This window comes from Columba livia, chromosome 18 (genome assembly GCF_036013475.1).
Source record: "Columba livia isolate bColLiv1 breed racing homer chromosome 18, bColLiv1.pat.W.v2, whole genome shotgun sequence".
NCBI classification, from domain to species: domain Eukaryota; kingdom Metazoa; phylum Chordata; class Aves; order Columbiformes; family Columbidae; genus Columba; species Columba livia.
In genome coordinates, this window is record NC_088619.1 from 7,235,010 (window position 1) to 7,262,183 (window position 27,174).

Here is a 27,174-nt window from a genome sequence, read left to right on the forward strand (position 1 = left end):
AACAATGTAGTTAAAAGACCTTAAATGAATGGGATTTTGTCTTCTTTCTGGCTTTGCTCTGCAGTGTTCTAGGGCAGCTCCCCCAGTCCAACAGGTTGGCCTCTGCACAACCACGGGAGAAATAAAACTCGCTATCAGGATGGATCATAGGCCAGCGGAAGCTCGTGGCTGCCAACAGCGAAGATTGAACAGTGGTGTTTGGCAGCAGCAGCTTTAATTCATAAAAGCCATTTCTTAAAAACTGTTTTCTCCTGGGTTTTTTTGGAGGAAGATAGTGATGGAATGGCAGATGCTGCACTCCCTTGCTAGTGGTGAGGTTAACGTACACTTTTTCAGTTTGCTGCTGTTAGTGGTAATGCCACAAGATGGGATGATTTTTGTTGCGTGTCTTGGTCAACAAGTCACATTTCAACTCTGCTAAATGTCCCTGCAGCTTGGTGAGGACTCACCCATCCTGTGACAAAATGTGATGGTACCATTTCCACAAGTGTTGAGTCTTTTCTGTGCAAGTAGAAGTGATTTCAGTATGATGTGATTAGAACTGTGCTTCCTTGTTATCAATTAATCACCAAGACGGGGCTTGAAAGCCCAGTGGGGGGGATTGTTTGTGCCACAACCAGCCTGATACCTTGGAAGGTCCAGCTCGGGGGCAGTGAAACCCCCATTCCCGGGGTGTCTGTTCCCCATAGAGAAACAGGACATCTCCGCTGCTGCCCTGAGCCCCGCCTGGGACGGGGGTGCGAGGGTGTTGCCCCTCCCGAGCTCCTCCCGCCAGCTCCGGGCGCAGCGGAGCCGCCGGGCCCCGGCAGCGGGGGCTGGAGCTCCCGGGCAGGCGGGGACTACATTTCCCAGCACGCCGCAGGGGGAAAGGAAGGACCGGGCAGGAAGGGAAGGGAAGGGAAAAGAAAAGGACCGGGCGGGAAGGGAAGGACCGGGTGATCTGCCCGGGTTACTGGGGGCCGGGGATGCTGCCGGTGGCACTTGCTCCTTCTGGGGGGATTTTGCAGGGTGCGGGGGGGTCGTTCCTCATGCAAAATGCTGCAGGGGTGCAAGAGAGTTTTAGGGAACAGAGGGTTGTTTTTAAGACTCAGATTGAGCCTTCTTTCGAGAGTCTGGGAGGAGCCGGGGGGGCTGCAGAGGGGCCCCGGGCAGGAAAGGGACGGTTTTTTAACAGCAAATCGGGAACGGCCTCCTCTCCCTGCAGGTAGCACGTTGGTGCGGAACGTGACCAACGGTGCTCGATCGCCCTGTAACGTGGTGGTGCAGATCGTTACAATCTGTAACCAGACTCACAGGAGCAGGGGAGAGCTGGAGTTGTGCGATGGTGAGCGTGATGGGTGCTCAGGCAGGCCGGGGAAATCCCCGTGTAATGCTCCGGAACCTCAGTGGGAGGCAGGAGCCACCCGAGGGCTGGCGGCTTCTGCCCGGCGGGCAGCGGGGGCTGAGCTCCCTGGTGTCACTGAAGGGGTCACATCTCCCTGCTCCCCCGGGCTTTCAGCTGCCATTTCCCAAGCAGCGCGGGCGGGACGAGGGCGTCGCTGGTGCTGCTGGGTTCTCGGGAGAAACCTGCCTCTGGCTTGAGTGTGCTTGAGTCCATCTCAGACTCGCTCTGTTTTCTAATGAGGGAATTCGTCTTTCTCCACAGGCTGCGCAAGCCAAGAAAAGTTTAAGAGGTACGTACACTGGTGTGCTTTCCTTTTACTGTCCGTTGGTGCTTTGATCTGCTGGGAATGGCTGGGACGGAGGAGTTGGGACACTGGGATGAGGTGGCAGCCCTGGCTACCAGAATGGTCACCATCCTTGTGTGAAAGGTGCAGCTCAGGACATCGTGTCGTTCCTGACCCAAAGCTATTCACCAGCCTCTCACTTGGGCTCTTGTGTACCTTTCTTGGGGGCTTTCCCAAATCTAGGGGAGAATATATGCATTTATTTCAGTTCTTCCCCTCCCCTGCTCCCTGATTGCTTGTTTAGAAGCCTCTTGCAGCCCCTGATACTGAAACAGTGCATTTGGGGTTGCCCAGGGGCTCTGAGATACTGTCAGGTGAGAATTCACAGATCAGGTGCTGCTTGTGGCCAGCAGCTGCCTGAAGGGAAAGCAGCTGGCTCGCTTGATACAGAAGTCTTGATTCTCCTTCAGCGAAGCCAGTTTTACATCCATAAAATACAGGATCAAGTCCTGGCGCTGGCAGCTCTCTCTAGAAGACATGGCAGGCATGACATTGCTGATGCTTGAGACCAAATCTTTATTCCTGGGGGGTCTCAAAAGAGTGAGCCTTGTTGACATTGGGAGCTTTTCTACACCAGCTCGATGAGCTCACCTACCTCAGCACCTTTAATTTGTCTTGTTTCAGGCTCCAGTGATGACATCCTTGACGACCTCCTGGGGTCTGAAGGTAAAACAAACCTTCTTTGCAGCTGAAGGGGCAGCATCCTTGTCCTGATCCTCCCTTCCTGGGAGCAGGAGCTGCTGGTGCAACAGCCCTTGATGTGCGAGGGGCTCCAGTTGTGAGGGGGATGAAGCAGGGAGCGGAGGGGAGAGCCAGATTCCCAGAGCCAGAGGCCCTGGAATAGGTTGGCCATTGATCTGGGGAAGCAAAGTAAAGTTTGTCTCTGATTAAAAGCCTCTGTGGTCCATGAGAAGCTGGCAAATCCTCCCTTGGGGTGCCTAGGCCAGGACTATGCCTGTGTCCATCATCCTAATTTCTCCACGTCTTGTTTTCAGATGAACCCAGTGTCAAATCTACCAGAGCTTCCCAGGCAGCCGGCAGCAGCAGTGGGAGAGCCTGGAACCCCAGTGTGCAGACCAGCAAGAAGTGAGTCCCTTTCAGACACAACTTCTTCCACTTTGAGATCTCTCTGAAGCTTTCCAGGAGAGTGGGGTGCCTCCAGCCCTGTACATCTTCTGTAAATGTCCCTTAAAACCGTTTATTGCTTAACTACAGCAGTCCTGGCACTACCATCTTTTATCCCGGTGTTATTTGAGCCTCATTTTCTGTGTGCTGTGATATGGTTGCTCTGGTATGCTCACAAGCTCACATGTGGCACTGCTAACGTCGGACTTGTGTCACAGGTCCGTCCTAGAAGATGATTTCTACAGCAAGCTGGCTGTCGAAGCTGCAGAGGTGAGCCCAGAGTTGGGGGGAGAGCCTGGATGTCCTGAGGGCTGGGACCCCTGTGTCACCCCATCCCGGTGAGCAGTGGGATACCAGAGATGAAGGGAGAAGTTTGGCTGAAGAGGTCACCCCTCTGGCATCCCTGTGTGGTAGGGAAGACAGGAGAGGGGAGCGGGTGGATGCTGGAAAAAGGGCTCCCAGGTACCCAGGAGGAGACGGAGCAAAGCCAGGGGGCAAATGCTGCTGCAGCCCAGCCTTCCTGGGTGCATAAAATGAGGAAAAGCAGGGGATGGAGCAAGGGGTGAGGAGTTTCCAAAGTCTGCTCATCTGTCTGATCTCTCCCCTCCCTGGCACGCAGGGATCCAGTACGTCGGATGTGCAGAGCCTGGGGGTACGTACAGAAATCCCCCCATCTCCCCACCTTGTGCTGCAGCCACGGTCTCCAGCACCAGCCTCCCAAGGGAGAGGCACTGCGGCATTCGCTGCGCTCACCCTGCACCCGTCCTCATCCTCTTGCTTTCCAGGACGTGGACGACTTGGCCGCTGAAATCCTGGGAATACCAGAACCTGGTTCTGGGCCACTGAAGACCCCCATGAAGGGTCCCGGGATAAGTGACTCTTCGAGGGGAGCAGAGAAAACCACAAGGAAGCTTCCAGCTGCTGGGAAAGGTAATAAGGAGATTCTGCTATCTTGCAGCCTGGTTGCAAACAAGCAGGGGGTCTTTTTGTCCTGGGTAGGGAACAGAAAGTGGCTTTGTTCCCTAAAATCCTTTTCCTGGTCCTTTTTGGGGCTGTCCCAGACATCAAGTGTACACGTGGTGGGGGGATAGTGCATGGCTTATTGCAGAACTCTATTTCTAAATAACATTGATTTTGTTTGGTTTTATTATTATTGTCTTTCCTGCCCCTACGGGGTAATTCTCGAATCTAGCTGATCCTTTGGCAGATCTTTTATCTGATAAGGAGCAGGATGCTCCCAAGAAGGCAGCTCCAACCAGCAGTAAAAGCAGCTGTGATAGAAAACCAGAAGAGAGCAAAGGGAAAGGTAGGTGGGGTTGCTTGTTGCATCCTCTCTGTATTAAATGAATCAACAGACTGGCTTAGCTTGTGTGAGATCCAAACTGATTGAATCAAAAGCCACCTAGTTCCATCTCTTATGAACCGGTGTGCTCATTTGTAGAGCAACTTGATAACATGGTTAATTGTGACACAGCTCACTGAATGCTCAACATTGCCAGTGTGCCACAGGTTACAGAACTGGCCTTTCCTTTCTGGGAATGGAGGCTCTGATCTTACCTTGAACCTCACCCAGCCTGTTCTGCACGTTGCCAAATGAGAACAAGTTTTCGGGGTCAGGATTTGGGTGGCTGTAGCATCCCTGGACCATGCTAAGGCCCAGCTTGGGCACCCTGGGGGGCATCCAGCTGCACTGTGGCTCTGTTCCAGGCAGTCACCCCTCTTGTTCCTGCAGCAGGGATGCTCATGGGTCTGGCAGTCCCCTAAAATCACTTTGCACCCTGATAAATCCATTCTGGGCACAAGTAGCAGCTGATGGGTTTGTGCAAGGACTAAGGTGCATTGGTGGAGCAGCGGCTTTGGGAGAGGGGGATGGGAATCATCTGCTTGGAAACTTGTAAAGGTAAAAAAGCTGCTGGTGTTGCCAGAGCTGGAAACCGCAGTGTCAGTGTCCCCCAGCAATGTCCCAGCAGTGGATACACGGCCACGGAGCAGGCAGTGGCATGTTGCCACTTTGTCACTTGCTGTGAGATTAGGTCACTGAAAAGAGTTATTTAAAAATGACTTTGTAAATCATCCTGAGAGATAAGAGCAGGCAGGGCTGCTTTGATCTCTTGTTTAAAAAAAAAAGAAAAGCCCCGCTCAAACCTCCTCCCATATGCGATTCCATCCGCAGAGTCACCCCAGACACCCCTGCGCACCACGGCCCCGGCTCAGAGGAGGAAGGAGCTCATGTTTGAAGATGACAACGATGACGACATGCTGGAAGCGCTGGGATTTGGCAGCGGCAAGAAGGAGTAAGGGCAATGAGGAGGGGATGGGAGTAACGCAGGGGGTGGGCTGCGCGTTGAGCTGGTGCCACCGTGCTGGGGGGGGATGCTGGAGATTCTGCCCGTGGGTCCCAGCAAGGGGCAAGAGCAGCTGGTTTGGCAGAGAAGAGTCAGAGCAGCCTGGCCAGGCTGTGTGAGGAGGGACAGCCCTTCCTCTGGGAGAAACCATCTGCCACCGTGTCCCCACAGAGAGAAGCTCCGGCCAGCGCGCTCCATGCTGGATGAGTTGTTTGGAGGAGGCTCCGCAGCCAAAGTCTTGGAAGAGCTGAACACGGGAGAGCGCAGAGACTTCAAACAGGATGAAAAGTCCCAAAAGCAGCCAGGTGAGCACAGCCAGGGATGTTGGGGAGGCCTGCAGAGGTGACAGCATTGGCTTGGGATAGCGAGATTTATTTCTAATGCCCTTAGAGAGGAAAAACCCTTTCTGTCAGGGTGAGCAGGGCGGTTAACAGGCTGTCAGCCAGCACTGGGGGGAAGGTGGTTCATGCTGAAGTCATACTCTGCACTTGAGGCAGCCTGGGAGCATCTTTCACTGTGGGCTGATTCCCAACAAAGATGCATTTCCCAGCCACGCTGGGGAGAGACGTTGCTCGCGGGTTTCTGAGGAAGATGTTTCCAGCTGTGTTTTCCCAGAGGCAGTGATCTCTGTGGGGGTTGCAGGGCAGGAGAAGGAGGGGAGGGCTGGTGTCTTTGCAGTGACTGCTCCTCGGGGCGCTGACTCAAGGCTGCTTGTCTGTACAGAGAAAAAAGAGTGTTGGGACAAGGAAGATCTAATTTTTGGAGAATACCAGCCCTCAATGGGCTCCAGGCCATCAAGAAGGCAGTCAGTGAGGTACAGTGCTGCGTGTGTGTCTGTAGCTCCAGTCACCACCCCGCTGTCCCTGCGGTGGAGTAGGCAGGTCCCTGTGTCCCCTGGCAGGCCAGGGGTGCAACTGCTTCTCCTTCAGCAGGTTCACAGCTGAGAACATGGGTGAACCGAAGGCAGAGCCCCGCTCCAAACCATCCCCTCCAGCCAGCCAGAGCCCTGTGCGGCGCAGAGGGTCCAGAGCCAACTGGCTGGGCTTAAAAGATGAAGATTTTTTTGACTCTGAGCTGCCATCCCCCGTGAAGACCAGCAGCACGGTGGGCATTACCCCCAGCCCCGCCAGCCAGCTCCCGGCCGCAGAGGAGGCAGCAGCTAAAACCGGCCCAGAGGAGCAGGAGGACTGGCTGATGGCTGCCTTGGCTCGCAAGAGAGCCCAAGCACAAGCCAAGGCTGAGAAGAGAGAGGCTGAGCCCCTGGAGGCAATGGGGGAATGGCCGTGTCCCCGCTCTCCCCTCAGCCAGCCAGCCGCCTCCCCAGCAGCAGCACAGCCCGCAGCTGCCCCACAGGACACGGCAGCGGGCACAGGTGGCTCCAGGTGAGACCTCCTTCCCCTTTGGGGCATCCTCCATGGAGAGAGAGAGGTCCTGCAGAGAGCAGCTGCGGGTGTGAGATGGGGAACGGGGAGGGCTGGTCGGCAGCAGCCATCACTTTGGTCTGGGACCTCTCTAACTGGGAGAGAAGGCTTTAAACTTAAAACGATGCCAAGCATAACGTTTGCAGCCTCTCCCCGAGCTGTGACACTGCTGTGAGTTACTTGTGTCTCTGTGCCCACACAGGGGGCTGGTACCCTGGCTCAGCACCGTGAAACCTGCCTCAGTGAGCCCATCGGATACTGCGAAGGAGGATCCTTCTGGAGATGACAACACCATGGGTGCGTTCTGTGTGATTGTACAATTTGGGCAGCGGCTTGCAGAGAGGGTCCTCGTTCCCTGCAAAGAAAGGACTTGCTCTGGCTGAGCAATGGGTGGCTGTCAGTTCCTGTTGTCCCTTCTCTTTCCCCCTTCCCTCTTGCTGCCCCCACACTTGTCCCACCAGTGCTGTGTGCTGGCATCCCTGTCCTGCCCTGGGCTGAGGCTGGGCACCAGCTCAAACACCACTGAGAGTGGCTTTGGGACCCCAGCCTCCTCCTTGGGTGATGGAGATGATTCCCATTGCCACGTCTGAGTCACGGATTTGTTCAATTTTCAGTACCCACGCCTTCGTTACCAGGAGAGAAGGAGATACCAGACCCTGCCCCACTCACTCAGGTGGGTCTGCTGGGACAAAGTGCTATGGGTGCTTTGGAAACCATGTGCATTTACAATGCTATGCTGCCTGAGCAGCATGGACAGAGCTCCCCAGGCATGTATCTATAATATCAGTGAGACAACAAAGGCTCCCAGAGGACTTGTGGTCTTGTCCTTGTGTCTGTCCCCAGACAGAGAAGAGCCCAGCGGGCGTGTGTCTCTCTCCATCCCCACAGGCAGAGGCCCCAGCCCTGGATGTGCTGCCTGAGAAAAGGCTGGGGGCTCCCGCAGCCCAGCTCTGCGAGGAGACATCGGGCTGTCGGGCAGAGCTGCTCAGTGTCAAGGCTCATGTGGCAGAGCTGGAGGGCAAGGTGAGCCCCAGCACCTGCTGGATGGGGAACATGGGTGACCAGGGGGAGGAGAAGGGGCCATGTCTGCTCCAAACAGCATCAGGGTGACAGGAGAGAGGAGGAACCTCCCTGTCCAGAGATGGCCAGGGTTTCTGTCCCCAGAGCAGCACAATGACCTTGTCCTCGGATGCCCAACAGGTCCAGACGCTGGAGATGCTGCAGGAAGAGCAGAAACTGTTACTGGAGAGCGTCCAGAGGCAGCACCAGGAGGACCAGGATCTCCTGAAGAGCACCCACAGGTACCGGGCTCTGGCCTGTGCTCCCCTCCGCTCTCACCAACACTGTCCCCTGGGTGACAAGGACCAGGGGTCAGTCCCATTGCCAGCACGTCCCCAACCAGGGCACGGCACTGGGCAGCAGCTGAGGGTTCAGGGCTCAGACTGCAGAGAGCGAAGCAGCCCCTGCCTCAGTTTCCCCACACACAAACCACCACCAATCTGCTCCTAAATCCCTATGTGCCCTTTGGGTGCAGAGTGTGATGAAAGCAACACGTCTTCTGTGCTGTGACCTCTTGTGGGCTCTCTCTGGGCAGGACCTTGATGAAGGTGCAGGAGGAGACCCACAGGCAGCAGGAGGACATGCTGCGGTGGCAGAAGGAGCAGCTGCTGGCTCAGATGGAGAAACAGAGGCAGGACGCGGAGCAGGAGCGGGCAGAGCTGCTGGAGCAGCACCGGTTGGACCTGGAGCAGCTGCGAGAGATGCAGAGGTGAGAGTGGCACGAGCCGCACGTGCATGGGGCCAGTACCACCAGGCTTGGCAAGGGAACCAGGGAACAGTTTGGGGCCATGGTGAAAGGAGAAATCAGAGTCCAGAAGTGTTGAGTTGGGGCAACTGGGTGGCTTTTGCAGTGGGGATTTGCTTTGTAGATGGACACAGGGAGGTGCAGCTGGAGACATCATTCCAGAGTGAATGCGTTGTATTTTGAAAGATGCTAAACCCCCTGTTTTCCCTCCCCCAAATCCCTTTTATTCAGGTCAGCAAGTCACTCATGTCCACATAGTTTGGGACAAGGAGAAATACATTTCTGGTAGAGAAGCCCAAAACCCCTAGATGTGGTCTGTCCCAGATGTGGGATGTCAGTGGGGTGCCTCGCGACAGACCACCCTGCCAGCTCAGCAACTGGGATCTGGTTCTCAGCCCCATGACCACAGTGCTCATCGTGGGGAGCACCAGTTTGTAACAGCCCATGGTGGGCTCCTTCCCTGTGTCCCGCAGGGCGTCTGTCCAGAAGCTATGGAAGGACTATGAGGAGCAGATCCAGCACTTGAAGTGGCTAAAGGAGCGGGAGATGGATGTGGTGACCAGCGCCATTTCTCACATCAGGTACTGATGGCCCCATGTTGGTCCCTGTCCTACAGGCAACCAGCCTTGGACCACAGGAGTCACCCCTGTCCCCCTGCTACCCGCAGGCTCCCCTAAGCAGCAGCTACATCTTCCTACTGCTCTGCTGTCACCCCGAGAGGTTTGGGGCAGGGCTGCCCAGCCTATGGCCCACCACGCATCCGCGTCTCCATCCTGATGACACAAAGTGTGTCCCACAGGGGTGACCCTGCCCTCACTCCTCTTTACAGGTCTCTGAATGGCGACATGGACCTGCACGACCTGGACTGCAAGGTGGAGGCCACACACCACTCTGCCTCCCAGGAGCTGGCCACAAAGGCACAGCAGTGGGACAAGCAGCTCAGGAGTAAGTCTGCCATTGCTCTGTGCCACAGTGGCTGCAGAGTCCATGCTGGGGCTGGGGACACTCGGGGAAACAGGGAGACAGTTGGGCTCTGAGTCAGGCAGAGGCTGGGAGCCCAGGCTGGCAAAGCTCTGTCTGCCTTGGTCGTGGACATCTTGGGGTCTCCCTCTTATGGACTGATGTCCTGGGGATGTGCAGAAGGTGATGAGCACAAAGCTGTGCAGCTTTTCTGTGAATATGGTGTGGCCAGAGGGGGTTTCCCACCTCCTGCTGCTCACAGCCTTGCTGCTGCCTCTCCCCAGTGCTCCGGGACAGGCTGTCACAGCAGCAGAAGGACAGGGAGGAGGAGTGGATGCGACTGCAGGAGCTGGCGGCCAAAAGGGAGGCAAGACTGGATGAGCAGACTCGGCTGATGGAGCGGGTGAGCCCACACTGTGTTCTGTGCCCGGACCGGGCTCCTGGCTGGGTCTGGGATGTTTGTCTGATCTGCGGGGGTCCCTGGCCTGAAGCCCGTGAGTGGTGTCTGTCCCAGACACACAGATGAGGTTCTGAGGGATATGGTTCAGTAACAGTGTTGAGTTAATGGTTGGACTTGGGGATTTTGAGGGCCTCTTCCAACTGAAATGATTCTATGATTCTATGTTTTAGGGTGTGCAACCAAAATGATTCTGTGATTCTATATTTGAGGGTGTGCAGCACAGTGAGGGGCTCCATCCTTTCTGGGGAAGGAGCGTTTGTGTGTGTGTGTCCAGTTCCAGCTCTACTAGCCCCAGTCCCCACACGTGGGTGGGCGAGGGCACTGCTGGAGCACCTGATGCTGTTGCTTTGCAACTGAACTGGCACCCACGAGGAGCTCAGCAGGGGCAGGGCTCTCCCATCCCTTGGGAAGTCTGAGATGGTGTCTGGGATGGGCAGGTAATGCATCGGTTTCCCCCACGCCCCATCCTAGGAGCAGGCGGAGCTGAAGATCCGCGGCCAGGAACTAAAAGCCAAGGAGGAGCAGCTGAGGAAGGACCAGGAGAGGCTGGACGAGGCCTGGAAGGAGCTGTGGATGGAGAAGGAGAAGGTGAATGATGCCGTGCTGCATGTGGAGCTGCAGGAGGAAGAGGTGGAAAAGGTAAGCAGAGCATCTGCGCTGTGGTTCACAGCCACGCACAGGCCGGCAGCACAGCTGGGGTTTCACACCCTTCATGAATCCCGGTCCTGTCCTGGAAGGGGAATAAGGGGACACATAGAGGAGCCCTGTCCCAGGGCAGCAAGGATCCCTGTCCCCAACCTCCTCAGCCGCTCTGCTTTGCAGCTCTTGGCCCAGAAGATCGCGGAGGCACACAGGATAGAGTTGGAGCACCAGGCCAGGCTGCAGGACGTGCTGCAGAACTTGGAGCAGCTGAAGCAGCAGCAGCAGCAGCGACTCCACCAGGGAAGTGTCCCCTCAGCCCAGGACCTTGGTGCCCCGAGCAATGGCCCCTCCAGTGCCATGGCTGAGCTTTCCCGTGTGCTGTGGGTGGGAAGGGATGTGCTGGGGCGCAGCACGCAGTCTGCCGTTCCTCTAACAGCAGCTGCACCTTGGGCTCCTGTTCCAGATGTGCCACCTCTTGTCGAGACGCCGCCTCGCCACAGGTTCCGGGACATCGGGGAGGTCATGGCTGTGGCCGACCGTGCCCTACTCAGTGCCCAAGTGCAAACGCTGAGGTTCCACATCCAGAAGGTGAGGCAGGGGGAGAGCGGGGCTGAAAGGGGCTGTGGAGCAGCTGGGGGGAGCTGGGCTGGGTGAACCTGACGGGGGTCTGAGAGCTGGGGGTCTCCTGAGACCAGGGCTGGGCTGGGCTTGCAGAGACCACAGAGCACCCAGAGGGAAGGAAAGGTGGATGCTCGCAGCTTGACTCGGGTTGGTGACCCCCTTTCTGTGGCACTTTATGGTATTCATGCCATCCTTCCTTCCTCTCTTCTCAGGAGAAATATTTGTTGGAGAACGAGAAATTATTCAAGTCCATGAAGAAAGCTCCGTGTAACACTTCATCTCCATTGGCGTCACGTCCATCATTCTCGGGGCTATGATTTTGTATATATGTTTGTGTATAATATATAATGTGTATATGATAATGTATGATATTCACTGGAAGCTGTAAATATAGTGCTAGTTCTTGTCAAATTTCATAGTTTGTTACTCTGTATATTAGTCAAGTGTTATCTTTGCATTTGTTTTTCAAGTTCTTCTTATAAGTAAACAATTCCTGTTTCCTTTGAATCATATCTTTGTTTCATGGCTTCCTGTGTCTCCTTTTGACCTCCTGTAACCCCCCTCCCCAATCTTAACAGAGACATCGATGGGGGAGGAAAACAATCGATAAATCATCCTAGTTCTCAGCTGAAGCGCTGTCCTTGTCTTTAATCTTGGAGTGTACGTAGTGTCAAATCTTTCCCCCGGTGCTGTGATACCCTCAGGGCGAGTGCCACCGGCCACCCGGCCGATGCTCCCGGGACACAGCTGCTCCCACAGGGCTGATTCCATCAGCCACTGGGCTGGGATGACCGAAGGGGTCAGTGGGATTGCGGAGGCTTTGGCTTCACCAGCGCCCCGAGGATGCTCCTGTCTAGCTAGATGGAACACCACACTGCATGGACAGAATAATGATTTATTGGAAACAAATATTCACACAAAATATAAAGGCAATCATGTCAACCATTTATTTTTTAACAGGACAAAGCTACCCCATTACAAGATTTGTTCAATAACAGGATTAGATTTAATAACAATGCAGAATACTTTAAATCCCTGAGCCTTAGGCCTGCTCATCTTTTATGCACCTCATCCTCCCCCATTCCCCCCAAAGCTGCTGGATATTTCATTTCCTCCTCAGTTGCGCTTGTCATGGATTACCATCCAAAATTACAATTTCATTCTTTACATCAGCATGAAATTTCAAGATGCAAGCAAGCCCACGTTCCACACCAAGTTCATTCACATTGAGTTGCAGGCATCCAGTTCAAAATTACTTCCAATTTCAGGCTGGTATCCAACTTACAGATAAGGCTACTGACTCTGAAGATATAACTTGTTTTCCTTCAATCAGACATGGAAGCCAACTCCTCCTTTTTTCCCAGCTGGACAAGCCAATTGTTTTTACTTTTCCTTCAGGGGTATGGAGATGTGAATGCAAGGCTTTACGCACAAGTACTTTTACATCTGGACTTAAAGCCATGACAAGGATGCTTAGTAACAGAGGTCAGTTCCTACTGCAGCCTTCTAGTAATTTTCCTATATGCCCTCAACAGTTTCTAGGTTTCCAGCAGGCAGACAGTTTAAGAATGTCAAACTCAGGTAGCAAAAGCGTTTCCTTCAAAGCAACGCAAGCTCTAATTCTCAATTTCAGTAGGAAGCCACCCTGCAAGGCCACAAAGGTAGGTCCAGGCATAACACATGCAGAGAATTTTCAGTCCAAGTTCAGACATTTTCCCCAGCAAGATCATTGTCTCTTGTCTGAGGGTGTAATATTTGAATCAGCAGAACTCCTCAAGCTGACACACAACAACGAGCATAAGCAAAGCATGGGGGACAAAGCTAAACCTAAGCACTTTCAAAAGGATGCAGCTGATGGCGGTGTCCCCCTGTCAGTGGCTAGCTCTTCAGCTGGAGATGGAAACAGAGATCTAATAAAATTCAAGGCATAAATCAACTAAAATCAAATTCTTTCCAATATTAGAGGTAGATTTTTATCCAGTGTAACACACAATGGCCACTCCTGTAAGCGCAGAGCTCTAGGAATTAAACAATTAAGATGAACTTCGACCTATGTCCTCTTAGAATAACTACAGCAAGCTTTTTGCATATCCTTCAAGAAAGCAGGCACACCGCTCTGTAAAGAGAAAAGTGGAAAAGCAATTATTGCATAAAGTAATCACGAAAAACCGTTAAGCAGGATAAGAATTCCCACTATGTAGATCATGCCTTAAAAAACACATACAGGACAATTCTAAGATCTGCTACAAAGCAGCAGACCATTCCTTTAATGCTTCATGGACAGAATTAACCATTGACGTTTGCTGGTGTTAAGGCTGTTCACGTACGCTCTGGAACACAGATTTGTCATTTTTGTTCCAGAAACTTACCTGCCTGGTTGACTAACGGAAGGAATTTGAAAGGGAAAAAAAATTAAGACAATTGCCACTCTAAAAATGGGATTGAATACTTCTACCCAACATGCAGAAGACAGGGATGGATGCAGTGAACACATTGTTCGAAACACATCAGGCAACGACAACCGTGCTGTCGGCTGTTACTTACCTTGGCAGCCCAATTGACCAGCCACGATGGAATCATGCCGCCAGGATTATCAAAATAGTACATACAGACTAGAGATGGGAGAGAAGTCACCAGAGAGTTATGCAGCCATAGTCTGAGTATTCGCTCTAACACCGTATGACAGAAGCTGTTGCTGTGCACGACTGAAGCACCAAGTACAACAGTTCTGCTCTAAATTCTTCTCAAGAATGTCAACTTGTACTGAAGTGGAATGTGAAATAAGTACAGCCGTTCCCAGGTAACCTCTGGGAAGTTGAGGGCACCACACTGTTAATTTAGGCTATTGCAAACCATTTTAGGCAGCTCATCTTATAAAATAAGGTTGTCTTTAAAGGACTAATCTCAGACAGGAGTGAATCTCTAGGCAAACCATTTAATTTAGACATCCGTCAAACATGATACTTGAATCCCTGCCGAGATAACCAGACTGCAGCTGGTTTTAGCTTAAAATTCCCAGTCTCCCTCTTTGTGCGCTTTGATACACACATTCTTTGGCTTTGTGACTTGTGATCACACTTTCTTGACCTCTTACCTTTAGATCCAGTCTTGCCATCGCTTTCAATTGCCAGACTTTGTTTATAACTTTTAACTCTGATAATACCAGGCTTTTCAGGGCACTGAGGAACAGACACACTTTGAGCTAAGACAACCCAGATCTTCCGCCCATCCACATCCATCTCTCGACATTCACGAATATAGACATACTGTATGCTATGTTGAGGAGGCATGTCAAAACAGTGTCAGTTTGACAGATGATGAATGGACAAGTTAATTCCATTACAAATACCAGCTCCTTATGCTTCTACAGGACTCAGTCCTGCAGAGTAATAAATCAGCTCTGTGAGCTTCAGCTGTGTGTGGGAACAGGCACCCACACTCTTCTCCGTGCTATACATATCCATGTAAAATGACTGCAAGATCTTAGACCGAGCACAGCAGAGCAGTAGAATCGGCATATTATTGGCATCCCCAGATGACCAGGTGACAAAAACTGCAAGAGGAACAAAAAGCTTGAAAGGATACATCTCTGTTTGAGAGAGGAAAAGGGTACTTCACTTCCCAGTAGATTACTTTTTCACCATCATATGTTTCCTCATATAGTTCTACAGTGGAAAAAGGAAGATTGATACAAACTTTTATTTTCTACTGCAACAGAACCATACATGGCGTGAAGAACTGCTCAGATTTCAGACATGACCACATTTTACAAGCAACCCTTACGTCAAAATCAATATGTACTTGTAGCAGAAGACATTAAAAAACGTTCTGTAGCAGGGTTGTTCAGAAATCAAACACACAGAACCATGCGACCTGTTTTTCTGCTGCTATTGAATTAATTGTCGAAAAAACAAACCAAACAAAAATGAACCAAACGAAAACAGTAAAACCCCAAATACAAACCCCAAACACTTTCAGACAGTTAACTAATCCCAAAGCCCTTCCATCTCAAAGCTTTCTCCTCGCCTATGTAAACCCTGAATAATTCTGAGCCTCAAGTACAGCATGATTTTTCACAAGCTTGTCATCATTCTTGTAAACGACTCTGAGTTTACAAGGAACTAGGACAAGAACTGCTTTCCCAAAGAGGTCTTACATGAGGGATTAGTGAAGTCTGAAAAAGCTATTAGGAATTTCACAGCTGTATATACAAGCAGGGAACAAGAGGCTTGAGCACTTTATGAGGCTTCATGACACCATCTTCATTCTGCCTGGAACTCAATCAGAAGGCAGTTGAATAGGAAGAAAGTATCTAAGAATAGTCCCTAAAACACGGCAGTGACTCAGTCAGATAGCAGCGTGGCATAAAGGAGAAAATTAGTTTGAACTACATAACTGCGTTTGAAAATCTGTCTACTGCACAGCTTCTTCCCGTGGGGCGGTAATTGCCATTATCAGGTTAATGGACCAGACAAGCCATGGGTAATTCCTGTCTGCTCGGGGACTGGTCATTATGTGGGTGCAGCTAAAAGTGTGTGATCCAGAAAGGTGGTTCATGTTAACAGAGCAGTCTTTTCCTTCTTTTGAGCAGAATTCTGCCTGAGGCGCAATATATCCTTCAAAGCCAATGCACACAGGCTGCCACATCACTTTCAGTGGTTTTGAAAATAAGGCTGAAACAGATTTATAATCTCATTGCCAAGGCGAGAGGGGTGCCACAGATGGGAGATTCTTTCTCTATATAACATGTTCCAAACAGGGCTTCTGCTGGCGCGCCCTGCAAGTCAGCCACAAAAACATCTCTTCTCCAGGCTGGAGCAGAACTGGATGCACAAACTCCCAGCGCTGGAGCAAGCTACAATACTACAGCATCCACCAGAGGTCACTGGAGCATTGGTTTAGTGTATTAGATTTACTTCCACTTCTAACTGCAGCTCTTTCCTTCTCCAACATTTCGGAGGCCTCAGGTAAACCGTTGGCAAGAGCAGATCAAGGCACGACCCTCTGAAGTGCCCACGGGAATCCTGTCCATATCTGCCTCCCGTCAGGCCTTCCTGAAGAGTTTTGCTGAACAGAACTAGAGGACAGAGATCAGCTCCTCTTATGTTTAGTGCAGGAGCAGGTATCTTTTCAACCTAAAAGGCAGCTACTTCTACCTTGGTCACGTTTTTATTTCAGTTCAGCAGTGAGCTCTGGACAGCTGTGACTGCACAGCTGCACGAGCAACAAGAAATACGAACAGTAAAACAAATGGCAAGAAGGCTCTGAATGAAAGCTTTCTGGTTTTTCTCCCTACATGTGAAAGAAGAAAACCCAAGCTTATACAGTTTACACTGAAAACAGTAGTTAGCACTATTTCATCATATGTACAGTTCGAAAGAACAGGTGGATTTGTGTCAGTGTTTAAGCTAAAGGGAAAGCGTTAACCTTATGCCAATGCCCTTCACGAGTGAACTTCTGTGAAATGCTGGACTTGAAGTACCAGCGCAAGTATAAATTCACAGATGAACATATCATGGTCAACACGGATGTAAACACCAGCTCTGAAACATTATCTAGTTTTTAGTTTAAGGGTGTAGCTTCCCCCTACTGCTTCCTTTCTTTTCTCTAAGAAGGTATACAAAAAAAAAGTGTTTAAGAAGGATTCAGTTCTCCTAAATGCACTTAAATTGAAGACTACTGAATTAACTTAAAATAATACAGTGTTTTTACATCTAATGTGATAATGCCGAGTCCCACTCCAGCTCTTTTTGTTTCATTAACAGCAAAGCGGCCTTTACTACAAGAAAGCTATTGTCCCTTTTGACAAATAACACTAATGAAGACAGAGCATCTTAAGCTTGACCAAGTACTGACATGAGTCAAGTGTGTGGTTCTCTGTATGATACAGCCACAGGCATTACTAGTAATTGTTCACCACAGAGCTGCCCTAGACTTAACAAGCACAACATTTAACAATTATTTCCTTTTTAACACTGTTCTTTGTTCAGCAAAACACTTCCACCATGTTTTAGTTTTATTGGCCTGAACCAATGTTACACATAGGCTTAAGACGGAAGAGCTCCTCATCTCCAAAATAAATGGGTTATCGGGTGCCTGCATCAGCTGAACAATATCCTCGCCTTGTCACTGCTGACTTAGGGTGTTCAACCCTCTTTTTCAAAAACAACATTAACTAAAAACACAGCTAAATTAGTTATTCCTTTCCCTGTAAAAACCCAAAGTCAGCAACTATTCTCTCAACAGACAGTTATTTCTGATGGTAAAAGGTGCCAAGAACAACCAGTGTTTTCAGGAAGGGAACAAACTGGTGCAAGCCATTGCACTGCTCCGCTGCAACAGGCAAAGAGGCACAAAAGGTGCTATCTCCATTTCTCCACAGAACATCTACTAAAATTTAACCTAGGAATTGCAACCAGAAGCTGCAAGGTGCTTCAGCATAACAAGTGATGCCAATTATATGCTTTAACCAATATGGGAAGAATTCATTCCAGAAGGATGCTATATGGTGAGGAGATGTTAACTGTTCCATGTCAGTGTGTATTTGCAGAGTGCAACTTTATCCCACAAGATACTTAAGTCTGCCTGAAAGTCTTTGGGTGCAGCAACTTTAAAATACCTTTGAACAAAGTCTTAGTGGGAAGAGTCAGCGTGGACGTAAAGCTTGCTTTTAAACTGTCTAGATGAGCTTACCTTTAACATACTGATCCCATTGTTTTCTGAAATCTAAATCCATGTAGACATCCGCACACAGTTTTGGGGGACAGTCAGCAAGACCACCGAAGATTTTATATTCATAAAGTCCTGATTGCTGTGGAAACAGAATGGGGGGAGGAAAAGTCACACAGGAAAGGGAAGCACTCTGCAGCAGGGAGAACAGCTGAAGGAAGTTAGGTGGGGCACAACGACGAATTTGCTCAAGAGCTGTGAAAGCAAGTGTTCAAAAAACAATAGAAGATTCAGTCTTTAACCTCTCGACTTTTTGATCTATACATGAAAGTTTAAATCCAGACAGGCTGAGCTGCCCAGCACAATGGCGGTTCCTTCCCTTACACCAGTACCCTTTTAGTGCGTAAGTAGTTCCAAAGGGAACGTGTTTCTACACACACCCCTTTTCATCTCCAGTGGTCAGTGTGGACTAAATCCTGCCAACCTTAAGCTTACCAGAAGCATTAAATTATTGTGGCAAGGTCTCCATACCCTATATAATGTGCTTGAGAATCGCGGACATTTCAAAGGGGTTACTGAGTACTGCACGATCTGGAATAAGCGGTCCAGCGAGTCAGGTGTGCTTATACTTCAAGCTGTGATACAGGAATGTTTTACAATGTTCATGCTTATATACAATGCGCTATTATATCTACCTTGAATATTTATCAGCTACTTTAAAGCTGTCTGCACTGAAGGGGCGGGGTGCAGGATATCTCCTATGTTAATGCTTTTACTGTTTCTCGCAACATACGGAAACTCCATCTGTGCCTATAGAGCAATTTTGTCCTATTGTTAGTACCAGTTCAGGACTAAATTAAAACAATGAGAGTATTTTGAATATACAGTGTAGGAGTCAAATTCAAGCACTGCCAAGGAAAGGGAGGGAAGGATTATACAATGTTCTGTTAGTGAATGGTTGGGTTTTTTCTATCAGTTCAGTCATTCTTACATCTGTAGCCTTCAAGTTCTTATACTGTAGCTCAAGACAAATCAAGAAATTATGTTCTTCTCTACCAATCTATTTGTTCCACTGCTTAGACAAATCGTGGTATACATCATTAAATATCTCCCAGTAAAAAGGTAGTATTTTGCTAGCTGTATGAAATAACGAATCATGATCTGAAAAGTGAACAGGACATCTTGCAGGCAGACAGGCAAAAACATTTGATAAAACCATGAATTTACAATGAGAAAGTTAAAACAAGAGTGAAATGTTCCAGGTTTGGAGAGGCCTGTCAGCGGGAGAGTCAATCCGTGGAATGGAATACAGCACAGAGCAGGACAGCCCTGGAGATCTGTTTGTGTGGGCTGCAGAGAAGGTGGAAAGAGAAGGCAAGAAGAAATAAAACTGCTGCCTTCAGCTTCCTGCACTGCCACTGCTGTAGTGGATTTGCAGTTCAATGTGTTAAAAGCCAATTTTTCCACTAACAACTTTAAGCAAAACCCCTTCTCCTAGAACTTGGTTCTGTTGCAATTCAAAGCAACTGAAAGACAATACAAACAAGAGACTTCTATCCCAGCAGAATCAGAAGACTGGACTTGGAAAAGCCCCTTTATCCCACCCAGTCTGTCCATTTTCCCTGTGTTGGGGTCCTTGTACAAGGCACTGCAAACTCAGCTCTGCTGTGTGTGCTCACCCATGTGCTTGTCTTGCTATTGCCAGCTACCATGTTCATGCTGTAAACGGGGACTATTTACCACCAAAAAACTCCAAGGTGTATGAAGTCGCTTCTTTTAAAAAAAGATACTTTCCCTAACCTGTCTTGCCTTTCACACAGACCCATACATTTGTTTTATTTGCTATTTTTTTAAAACATGACTGTCCTTGAAATGATTCCAAACCCTTCTAAACAGCCTCCTGATTTTAGAGGGAGAAAGGTGCAAAATCAGTCTGAAGGGAGTTTTGGAGAGAGGCAGAAGGGAGAAGCTCAGGAGGATGCTCCAGCACGGGTGGTCCCGCCTTCACCACCCGCATCCTCGGAGGGGTTGGGGAGTGGGACACACAACCTCCCCGTTAGACCCACGACTGCTCCTGCGGCCGACAGCACCTTCCACCAGGAACTTCTCCAGCTACCAGCTGTTCACAAGCTTTAGAGCCTCACAGTTCGCAGGTTCCCCCGGCAGTTTGTGAGAGCGGTGTTTACTGCAGCAGAGCCGCTTTCTCCATCAGCAGTTAATAGCATTACCCTGAAAGCTGCTTGCTGCGAGCCCGGCGAAACTGAGCCGAGGCCGGTGGCGCCCGGACGGCCAAGGGAGCTCAGAGAACCGGCGGCTCCGGAGCGGGATGTGCCGCGCTCCCCCGCTTTCAGCCGCGCTCCCCGCCCCGGGGGCGCGTCCCCAAACCGCGCTCAGCCCCGGGCACGGCTGCCGCCCCGCCGCCCACCTCGTCGTACAGCCGGTAGATCCTCACGCCCATGCTCTCCACCAGGAGCTGCCACGGCCCCCCCGCAGCCGGCGCCGGCTGGTCCAGCTCCCGGCAGGCGGCCTGAAACTGCTCCTCGGAGAAGCCCCGCGGCGGCGGCGCCTCCATTCTCCGCGCCGGCAGGACACCGGGGCCGGTCCGGGCCCAGCCAATGGCCGCCACCGCCCCTCCCCGCCGGCCCCGCCGCAGCCCGGGGCCGCCGCGCCGCCATCACGGGCTGCGGGGCCGCGGCGAACCGGGGAGCGCGGGTTTATATCGGTGTAAACCCGCCGGTTTCCCCGTGCATCCTCCCGTTCGTGACAGGGACTCCGTTTCTCGGTGGTACGTGCGGGAGGCGGCCGCTAATTCTGTGTGTCATCGGTGTAGTGCCAGAGCAGGGCCCGGTGCCCTTGGTTAGTGGCTCAGAACCTTTCTTTGGGTGTTCCCCAAGGACACAGATTGAATAGTCCCTATTGGCACATGTGTGTGTATATATATGTGTGTGTGTGTCTGTATATATATATATATAAATTTTTTCCACGTTTTAATAAAGCAGTTTCCGTTACAGACTGTTCCGATGAGAATATATAAAGAACATGTTCCGATGAGAATATACAATGAACGCATAGGCGCAGTCCAGATGGTTGGTCGGTGTGTTTGACCCGGCACACATGGAGGCCCATCTAGCCTGGCAAAGGGGCCAGCAAAGAGGTGGCTGCTGGTGGCCTGGGGTGGATGGGGTGGATGGGGACACAAAGCTTTGTCACAGGGCTGAACTCTGGAGTAGGAGGACGGGGACGCACCTCACATGTCGGGCTTCTGCTGAATTACATTGGCTGTAATATGCGAATGTGTGAGGCTGGAACATTCAGGGCATCAAAACATGAAGTGGCTAGGGCAGGTTTTCTCCCTGGAGTTGTAAATCTGTTCTCATTACAGCTTTATTATTCTAATTCCTGTGAGATTTTCCCTCTGAACACTGTGTCCTCAGAATAAAACACAAACAGCTCTGAGCTATGGGACATCATCAAACCTACCAACTCACAAAGAGCCTGCTTGACAGCACCAGCCCAATGGACTTGGTGGTGACCTCTGTGCAAGGCTGGCAAAATGTAGCTTTTTCTAGCTTCCCTGCCAAGTGGCTGACTTCTTTGACAAAGAGTTCACTTATGTCAGCTGTCCCTTCCAGTTACAGTCAATTGGTTTGCAAGCAGAGCATGAGGATTTCTGCTGACTCTGGTTTGGACGATATAGGCTGAGTGTCATCCTTGCACAGCCCAGAAGACTTTGGGAGAGTTGTGGCAGAAGGCAAGATGGTCTCTCGTGACCCTTCCCCCAGAATATAAATTTGATGCCAGAATCTGACCTTTAGCATCTTTCTAGTATAATGTCACTAATTGTGGAAAGTCTCTGTTCATACATCACCTGCTCTCACCTCCCCAGTGAAACCGCTAGGCAAACGTTCCAGTTCTTTTGTTTTATTTTTGCAGTATGCTTGCATGTATTATGAGCTTGTATTGTTAATATTTATTCAGTATGTATAAAATATTTTGTGTTCTTTGTGAATTGCAATAGTGTGCTTTCAGTCAGCTGAGCTGGTTCTCCAAAACACTGTTGACAATACATTTCTTACGGCTCAATCCTTCTCAGTAGATTCTTGGCTGAGCTCAGTTGACTCCAGTGGAGCTGTGCTGCTCACCCAGCTGACAATCTGCTCTTTAACACGTAATATGAGGCAGTGATCTGTAACTGAGACTGATTTAGTTTATCTTGCAGAACCATTTCCTTAAACAGTAGCTTTGCAGCAATTTTATCGGATTTCTATCTCACTTTAAAATCCCATTCATGCTCTAAAATAGGACTCATGTAAAACTGAAAAAGTTTGTTGCTCTTGTTTTTACAGAGAAGACTTTCACCCAGCATGAAAAAAGAGGAGTTGTGAGTCCAAGGTTGATGTTTAACATCCAGTAATTTACATGCCTGTAAATGAACCTGTGTGATTACATGACCTCTTAAGGAGCCTTATTTGAGCAAAAGGACTAAAGGGATCACAGCTCAACATCATTGCCTATTGTTTTATGGTAAATGTTTTGTATTATAAGGTTGTCTGCATGGCATCGGAGTTGGAAGTTGGCTACAGCTGCTTTGCCACTCCCTCCTCCCCCAGCACTCATGGAAAAAGAGATTTATCTCACAAGGCTACTCTAGGGACCAAAACTTTGAAAAAAGGCGTTACTGTGTGACTTTTTTCTTGGTAAATAAGGAGTGGTGGTTACTAAGAAAGCACAAAAAGTTCTGGGAGGAAACTTTATTTTCTCTTTTCATGTAAGCGTTATTATTTTTCACTTATATGTCCACGTATTGCCCTTAGTTTAGGAATAGAAGCTAAATTTTGAACCCAAACCCTTTAATATCTGCACTACTAGGTGGTGTGGCTGCAGTCTGGGGTGATTCACGGTGGGGACTCACTTTGCAGAGCTCTGCCCCGGCAGACGGGGGGACAGCAACTGCTCCAGGGCAGCTGGGTCTGGGAACATGAACCCAAGCTTGAGCTCAGCTCCCAAAGGCAGCCTAGATACAGCACGATCCAGCCCCACACACGGATCAGGGACCTCAGCACTCACTGAATGAAAACTGAGGGTTACTATTCTAGGAGTTTCGAAAGTGCCCACGACTTGACCCACATGCTTACTATTTCGTAGGTATTTAGGTGCTGCTGCTTTCAGTGGGAAACGATACCTCAAGGAAACTTGCTGATCTGGACTATCAATGGGATTAATGCACCTAAATTGGCCACCTGTTTTTTAGAATGGAAATAATCTGTGTTAATTCCACCCCAGCACCTAACCTTTTTACTACTGAAATGAACATCGAGTAATCCATGGTGTTCTATGGTGTGTAATCAAACCAGTAAATTGGAGAACTCCTCCATCAGGAAATCGCGTGTGGCCAGAAATGCAAACAGCAGTGAATACTGCATTGGTGCTTTCAGGCCCCAGTTGATTTTCAGCATTTTGGATATGAGTATCCATGTATGTGAGAGTGTGACCAGCTATACTGTGTTTTCCTACATCTGTCTCTGTGTGGCACTGGTGCACTTTGAGAAATTCTTGAAGATGTAATAAACATGCGGGATTTTGACGGATTCAACTGCTGTGCAGACATTTATATACTATTGTCATTCCGTTTCACTCAGTGCATTCCAAAAACTTAGCAAAAGTGCTGAATAGTCCTGACACACCCTTTACACAGTATGCACATCCATATTTCTGTTATACACAGCCAAACCAATCATAATCTTCTACTACTATTGTTTTATTGACTGCATTATGTAAAAGCCTTTTTTAACAAATTGTTTCATGACTTTTGCATGTTGCAAGAAGCCAGTTCTTCAAAATAACAACAGCATATCCTACCGCAGATGTGCACGTGTAAGGCAGTCTATATTCCCCTCTCCTCTATCAGTCAAAGGGAAATATGGGGTTTTTTCAACACTCTTAGAATATGTAGAAGTCTTGCCTGTCTGCCACAGTGAGATTTATCTATATTTTATGTATTTTATACTTCTGCCTAAATATAATAGGTGTATTCCTATTCATCTTCAATATGTGATTTCCTGCCTTCTAATACTAAATATATTTTATCTATCTTTGGTAAAGAGTTTTAATATGCTGGACTCCCAGTGTCAGGACCCATCTCTCTAATTTGGCCATGTTTACTTTTGATTTACACCTTTTAGCCACAGGGTTTCTGAGAAGTAATGCACTCCAGTGCAGATAAGCTGGAGAGTGTGAGGTGCAACCTGTTTACCTGGCGCTGAGGAAAGAGGCAATTTGAAAACTTGCTGTGGGAAAGAAGGGATTGCAGTATTATCTGCGTGGCCTAAAGTGACTCATTCAAAAGATAAGCAGGGCTACTTACGTCTTGATTTGGCAGATGCTTGTCACTACCACACCCTCTACTTTCCCAACCTGTTTACATGGATGTAGAAATATTTCTTAAAAATTCCGGTAGCATATAATGCTAAAGCAGATGATATATATGAAAAGCTCTGTATTAGGGGAATAGTAAGAACTGGTCTTACTGCAATAGTTTTTTCTTTCTTAACTACACTATAGGTCAGACACGTGACTTACTGTTAATTTCATGGAATGCATCTATTATGTAGGAGAAAATCTGGGTATTTTACCTACATGCAGTATTTTAGATAGATCTGGTGTATGAATTTAGTCCCAGGGATTGTGCTGGAATAGGACAAAGAAAGATGAGCAGAGAATTTTGGTTTCGCAATACAGATCTTAGACTGAGTATCACTTGAATGCTTTGTGTTATACAGGATGTCAGCTAAAATAATCTGAACACTTCTTCTGGCCTTAAACCTGCATGTCTGTGCATCGACAGCCACCGAACACCATTGGCAAGTGGTGATTTCCCCATAGCATTTTCTTGCCCTTCTCATCAGTTTTCCCAAGCCGTCTAGAGCTTACAGAGAGGCCTGTTTTAAAGGAAATAGCACAACCGATGGCCTGTGTAGGTTACCTGGAAGCTCATAATTTTCTTTTCACTGCTGGAGAGTCAATTACAAGTGGCTGAAATGCTCTGTATTCACTAGACTGACCATCTGAAGAGGGAACGGTGTGTGCTCTTTATGCCATTTCTACTGGCAGAGGAGGATTAAGAAGCAAAATGTCTCTTGACATCATCTGCTAGGCGAGCTTGGACAATTCACTTTTTCAGCACTTTGTCTGCATTTCCCTTTGTGTCTTTGTGCCCTGTAAATTCTTTGGGGTACTGAGCGCAGGTGGAAAACCAAGAAAAGCCCACAGAGCCATGGGAAGAGTTCCTACCGAGTCTGCCTTAAATCTCAGCTGAATCTGCTGGATTCTACTGCAACAGTCTCTAACAAAAAGCAGAGTTACGGTGAAATTACGTTGTCTTGTGTTTGTGACCAGGCTTCCTCTTAGCTCAGCCAGAAAGCTGCATGTTGCAGAGTTCTGTAACCGACTTGTGCAAGATTCAGGATTTGGCTGCTGGTAGCATGGTGCATCCCCCTGTTAATGAAAAGCACACATCCCCATAAGGAATGCAGCTCTTCAAATGCAAACTTCATGTAATTATGAAAGCAGTAGGAGATAAGAATAATTGTTTTCAGTTCCAGATGTCCTGTCTTCTTCAGTGCTGCAGGAAGATTAAGTGAAAGTCGAGCAGGGCAGTAACGAAGTTCAAATGCACAGCAGTGTAACTGATGTTGGCTGAAGTACTCGTAGGATCTAATGGAGTTCAAAGAAAATTCCTTCCCATGTTCTTAGTCACCAAAGAGGTTTCTCACTGTCATTATAAGCACATCCATTTCATGAGCGTGATTACACACAGCGTGGGTGGTTTGCATAGCTATCGACCGACAGGGCTGAACTCCCTTGTGCTGTAAACTCTTTTAATGAGAGGGGAGCTACAGGATTTGATGTGGAGGTTTGGTTCTTTGGTTTAACTGGCTTTGCTAAGGACTCCATTCCCCATCACAAAACACATACACTGCATGACACGATAAGGACAATTTACAACATATTAAACACGTTGAAAGAGTGTTTTCTAAAAGTTCCAGTAAATGTAATCAACCGGCATGTTGTGTCCGTGTGTGGGCTTAGGGATGAAATAAAGGAAAATTCAGTGGAGGGTGAGGGAAAAGGCAAGAAAAACTAATTGAATAGTGAGTCCATAATGGTTGTATTTTGCCAGATTAATGAGTCACTGTTTGCTGTGCTGTTAAGGCCCAGGAGACTGGTAGAAACTCAAAGACATGAAGCATTGCAAGTGTGTCTTAGTAGGCAGAGCACCAGCATTGCTCAATTTGGGAGCAAAGCACTGCTCTCTCAATAGGCTGCGTGAGTTCCAGAATCACACAGGCTTCTTGCTCATTGTCCCAGGCGCTGGGGCCGCATCTCCTCCAAAGCAGCTGTGTTAAGGCCCCAGGGAGGAGATTTTGTCATTTAGGGCAGGTCCTAAAGGGGAACTATGAAGCATTTAAGTGTGGCAGTCCAAAATTGTGAACCTGTAACCCCGCACTGCAGCTGTTCCTCAGCTGTTTGCACTGAATTTCTACAGGTGCCAAACATGCTGCTTTGGGTATGTTTGGTGCTTCTTTCTTTATATCCTTGGAGAGTCATGCTCAGAACGCAGCAGGACCTTAAAAGGCAGAGGTAATCAGTCATCCCTTTTTTAAAAGGCCAGAGGGGTAGTGCCCAAGTTGTATTTGACCCTTATGTGCTTGAGAGCTACAAACCCACCCTTGTAGGGGAAAACCTGCTAATCCCTCAGCACTAGCAGGAGATGTCATTCCCATCTCACAGCTTTTCTGTGTCACCAAAAGGAGTTACAATTGCCCTGGGTCTACAAGAGAGTGTGACTTTCTAGGCTATTGTTAGGGCATTTATTTGTACAGAAACACGTGAATTCTAAGCCCAGCTTCAACGCTTGTTTATGTGTACTTCTGATTAGTTCATAAAAATGAGTATTGGGAGTTATTTTATGTAATACTTTCCGTATTTTATGTAATACTTTCAGTAATAAAGTTGGCATGAGAAAGTAAGAATGTACTAGTGAAACTGTTGGTGGTGTAAGCATGGGAGGGAGGTCCTCTATCAACATAGGAGGACAAAGTACTACACTGGGAAGACTAGAGAGGAATTGATGTAATAGGGCTGGGGTGAAAACTAGGTCAGGCACATGTGTGCTAACAGCAAGTATTTCTGATATAAAGTGAGAAATGGAACTCAAACTGGAGAAGAATCCAGATATAGTGAACAATCAGAGGGTAGTTATGAAATGTTAGTGATTTCTGGTAGAGACAGGAAAATACTTGACTTGTATGCAGAATACTGGTAAGGCCGCATCTGAGAAGATCAAAAATAAGACTGAATCTGATTTCTACCTCTTAGGACATCAGAGGTTAATTGCCAA

At 48.9% G+C, this 27,174-nt stretch overlaps 2 protein-coding genes across 15 annotated transcripts; one reads left to right on the forward strand and one right to left on the reverse strand.

Moving 5' to 3' along the window:
- Positions 1-911: 911 nt before the first annotated feature.
- Positions 912-11,617, forward strand: FBF1 (Fas binding factor 1). 14 transcript variants are annotated; one of them, XM_065034755.1, is made up of 24 exons: positions 912-935; positions 1,205-1,324; positions 1,646-1,673; positions 2,352-2,393; positions 2,723-2,813; positions 3,071-3,122; positions 3,472-3,504; positions 3,638-3,782; positions 4,045-4,158; positions 5,026-5,146; positions 5,369-5,502; positions 5,921-6,011; positions 6,130-6,579; positions 6,821-6,915; positions 7,233-7,291; positions 7,507-7,641; positions 7,819-7,919; positions 8,213-8,386; positions 8,896-9,003; positions 9,252-9,367; positions 9,667-9,785; positions 10,314-10,481; positions 10,665-11,072; positions 11,318-11,617. In XM_065034755.1, the coding sequence occupies exons 2-24, from the start codon at positions 1,322-1,324 to the stop codon at positions 11,420-11,422; spliced, it is 2,892 nt and encodes a 963-aa protein (XP_064890827.1). In that variant the 5' UTR covers positions 912-935; positions 1,205-1,321; the 3' UTR covers positions 11,423-11,617. The 14 variants fall into 14 exon arrangements, with proteins under 14 accessions (XP_064890827.1, XP_064890824.1, XP_064890826.1 ...); XM_065034752.1 differs by having other exon boundaries at positions 915-1,008; XM_065034754.1 differs by having other exon boundaries at positions 915-974.
- Positions 11,618-12,029: 412 nt separating this feature from the next.
- PCTP (phosphatidylcholine transfer protein) lies at positions 12,030-20,443 on the reverse strand. The gene is made up of 6 exons (XM_065034758.1): positions 20,200-20,443; positions 17,799-17,916; positions 14,691-14,770; positions 14,200-14,371; positions 13,650-13,717; positions 12,030-13,221 (listed from the first exon to the last, which is right to left on the reverse strand). Exons 1-6 carry the CDS (start codon positions 20,344-20,346, stop codon positions 13,156-13,158), a joined length of 651 nt encoding a protein of 216 aa, XP_064890830.1. The 5' UTR covers positions 20,347-20,443; the 3' UTR covers positions 12,030-13,155.
- Positions 20,444-27,174: the final 6,731 nt, after the last annotated feature.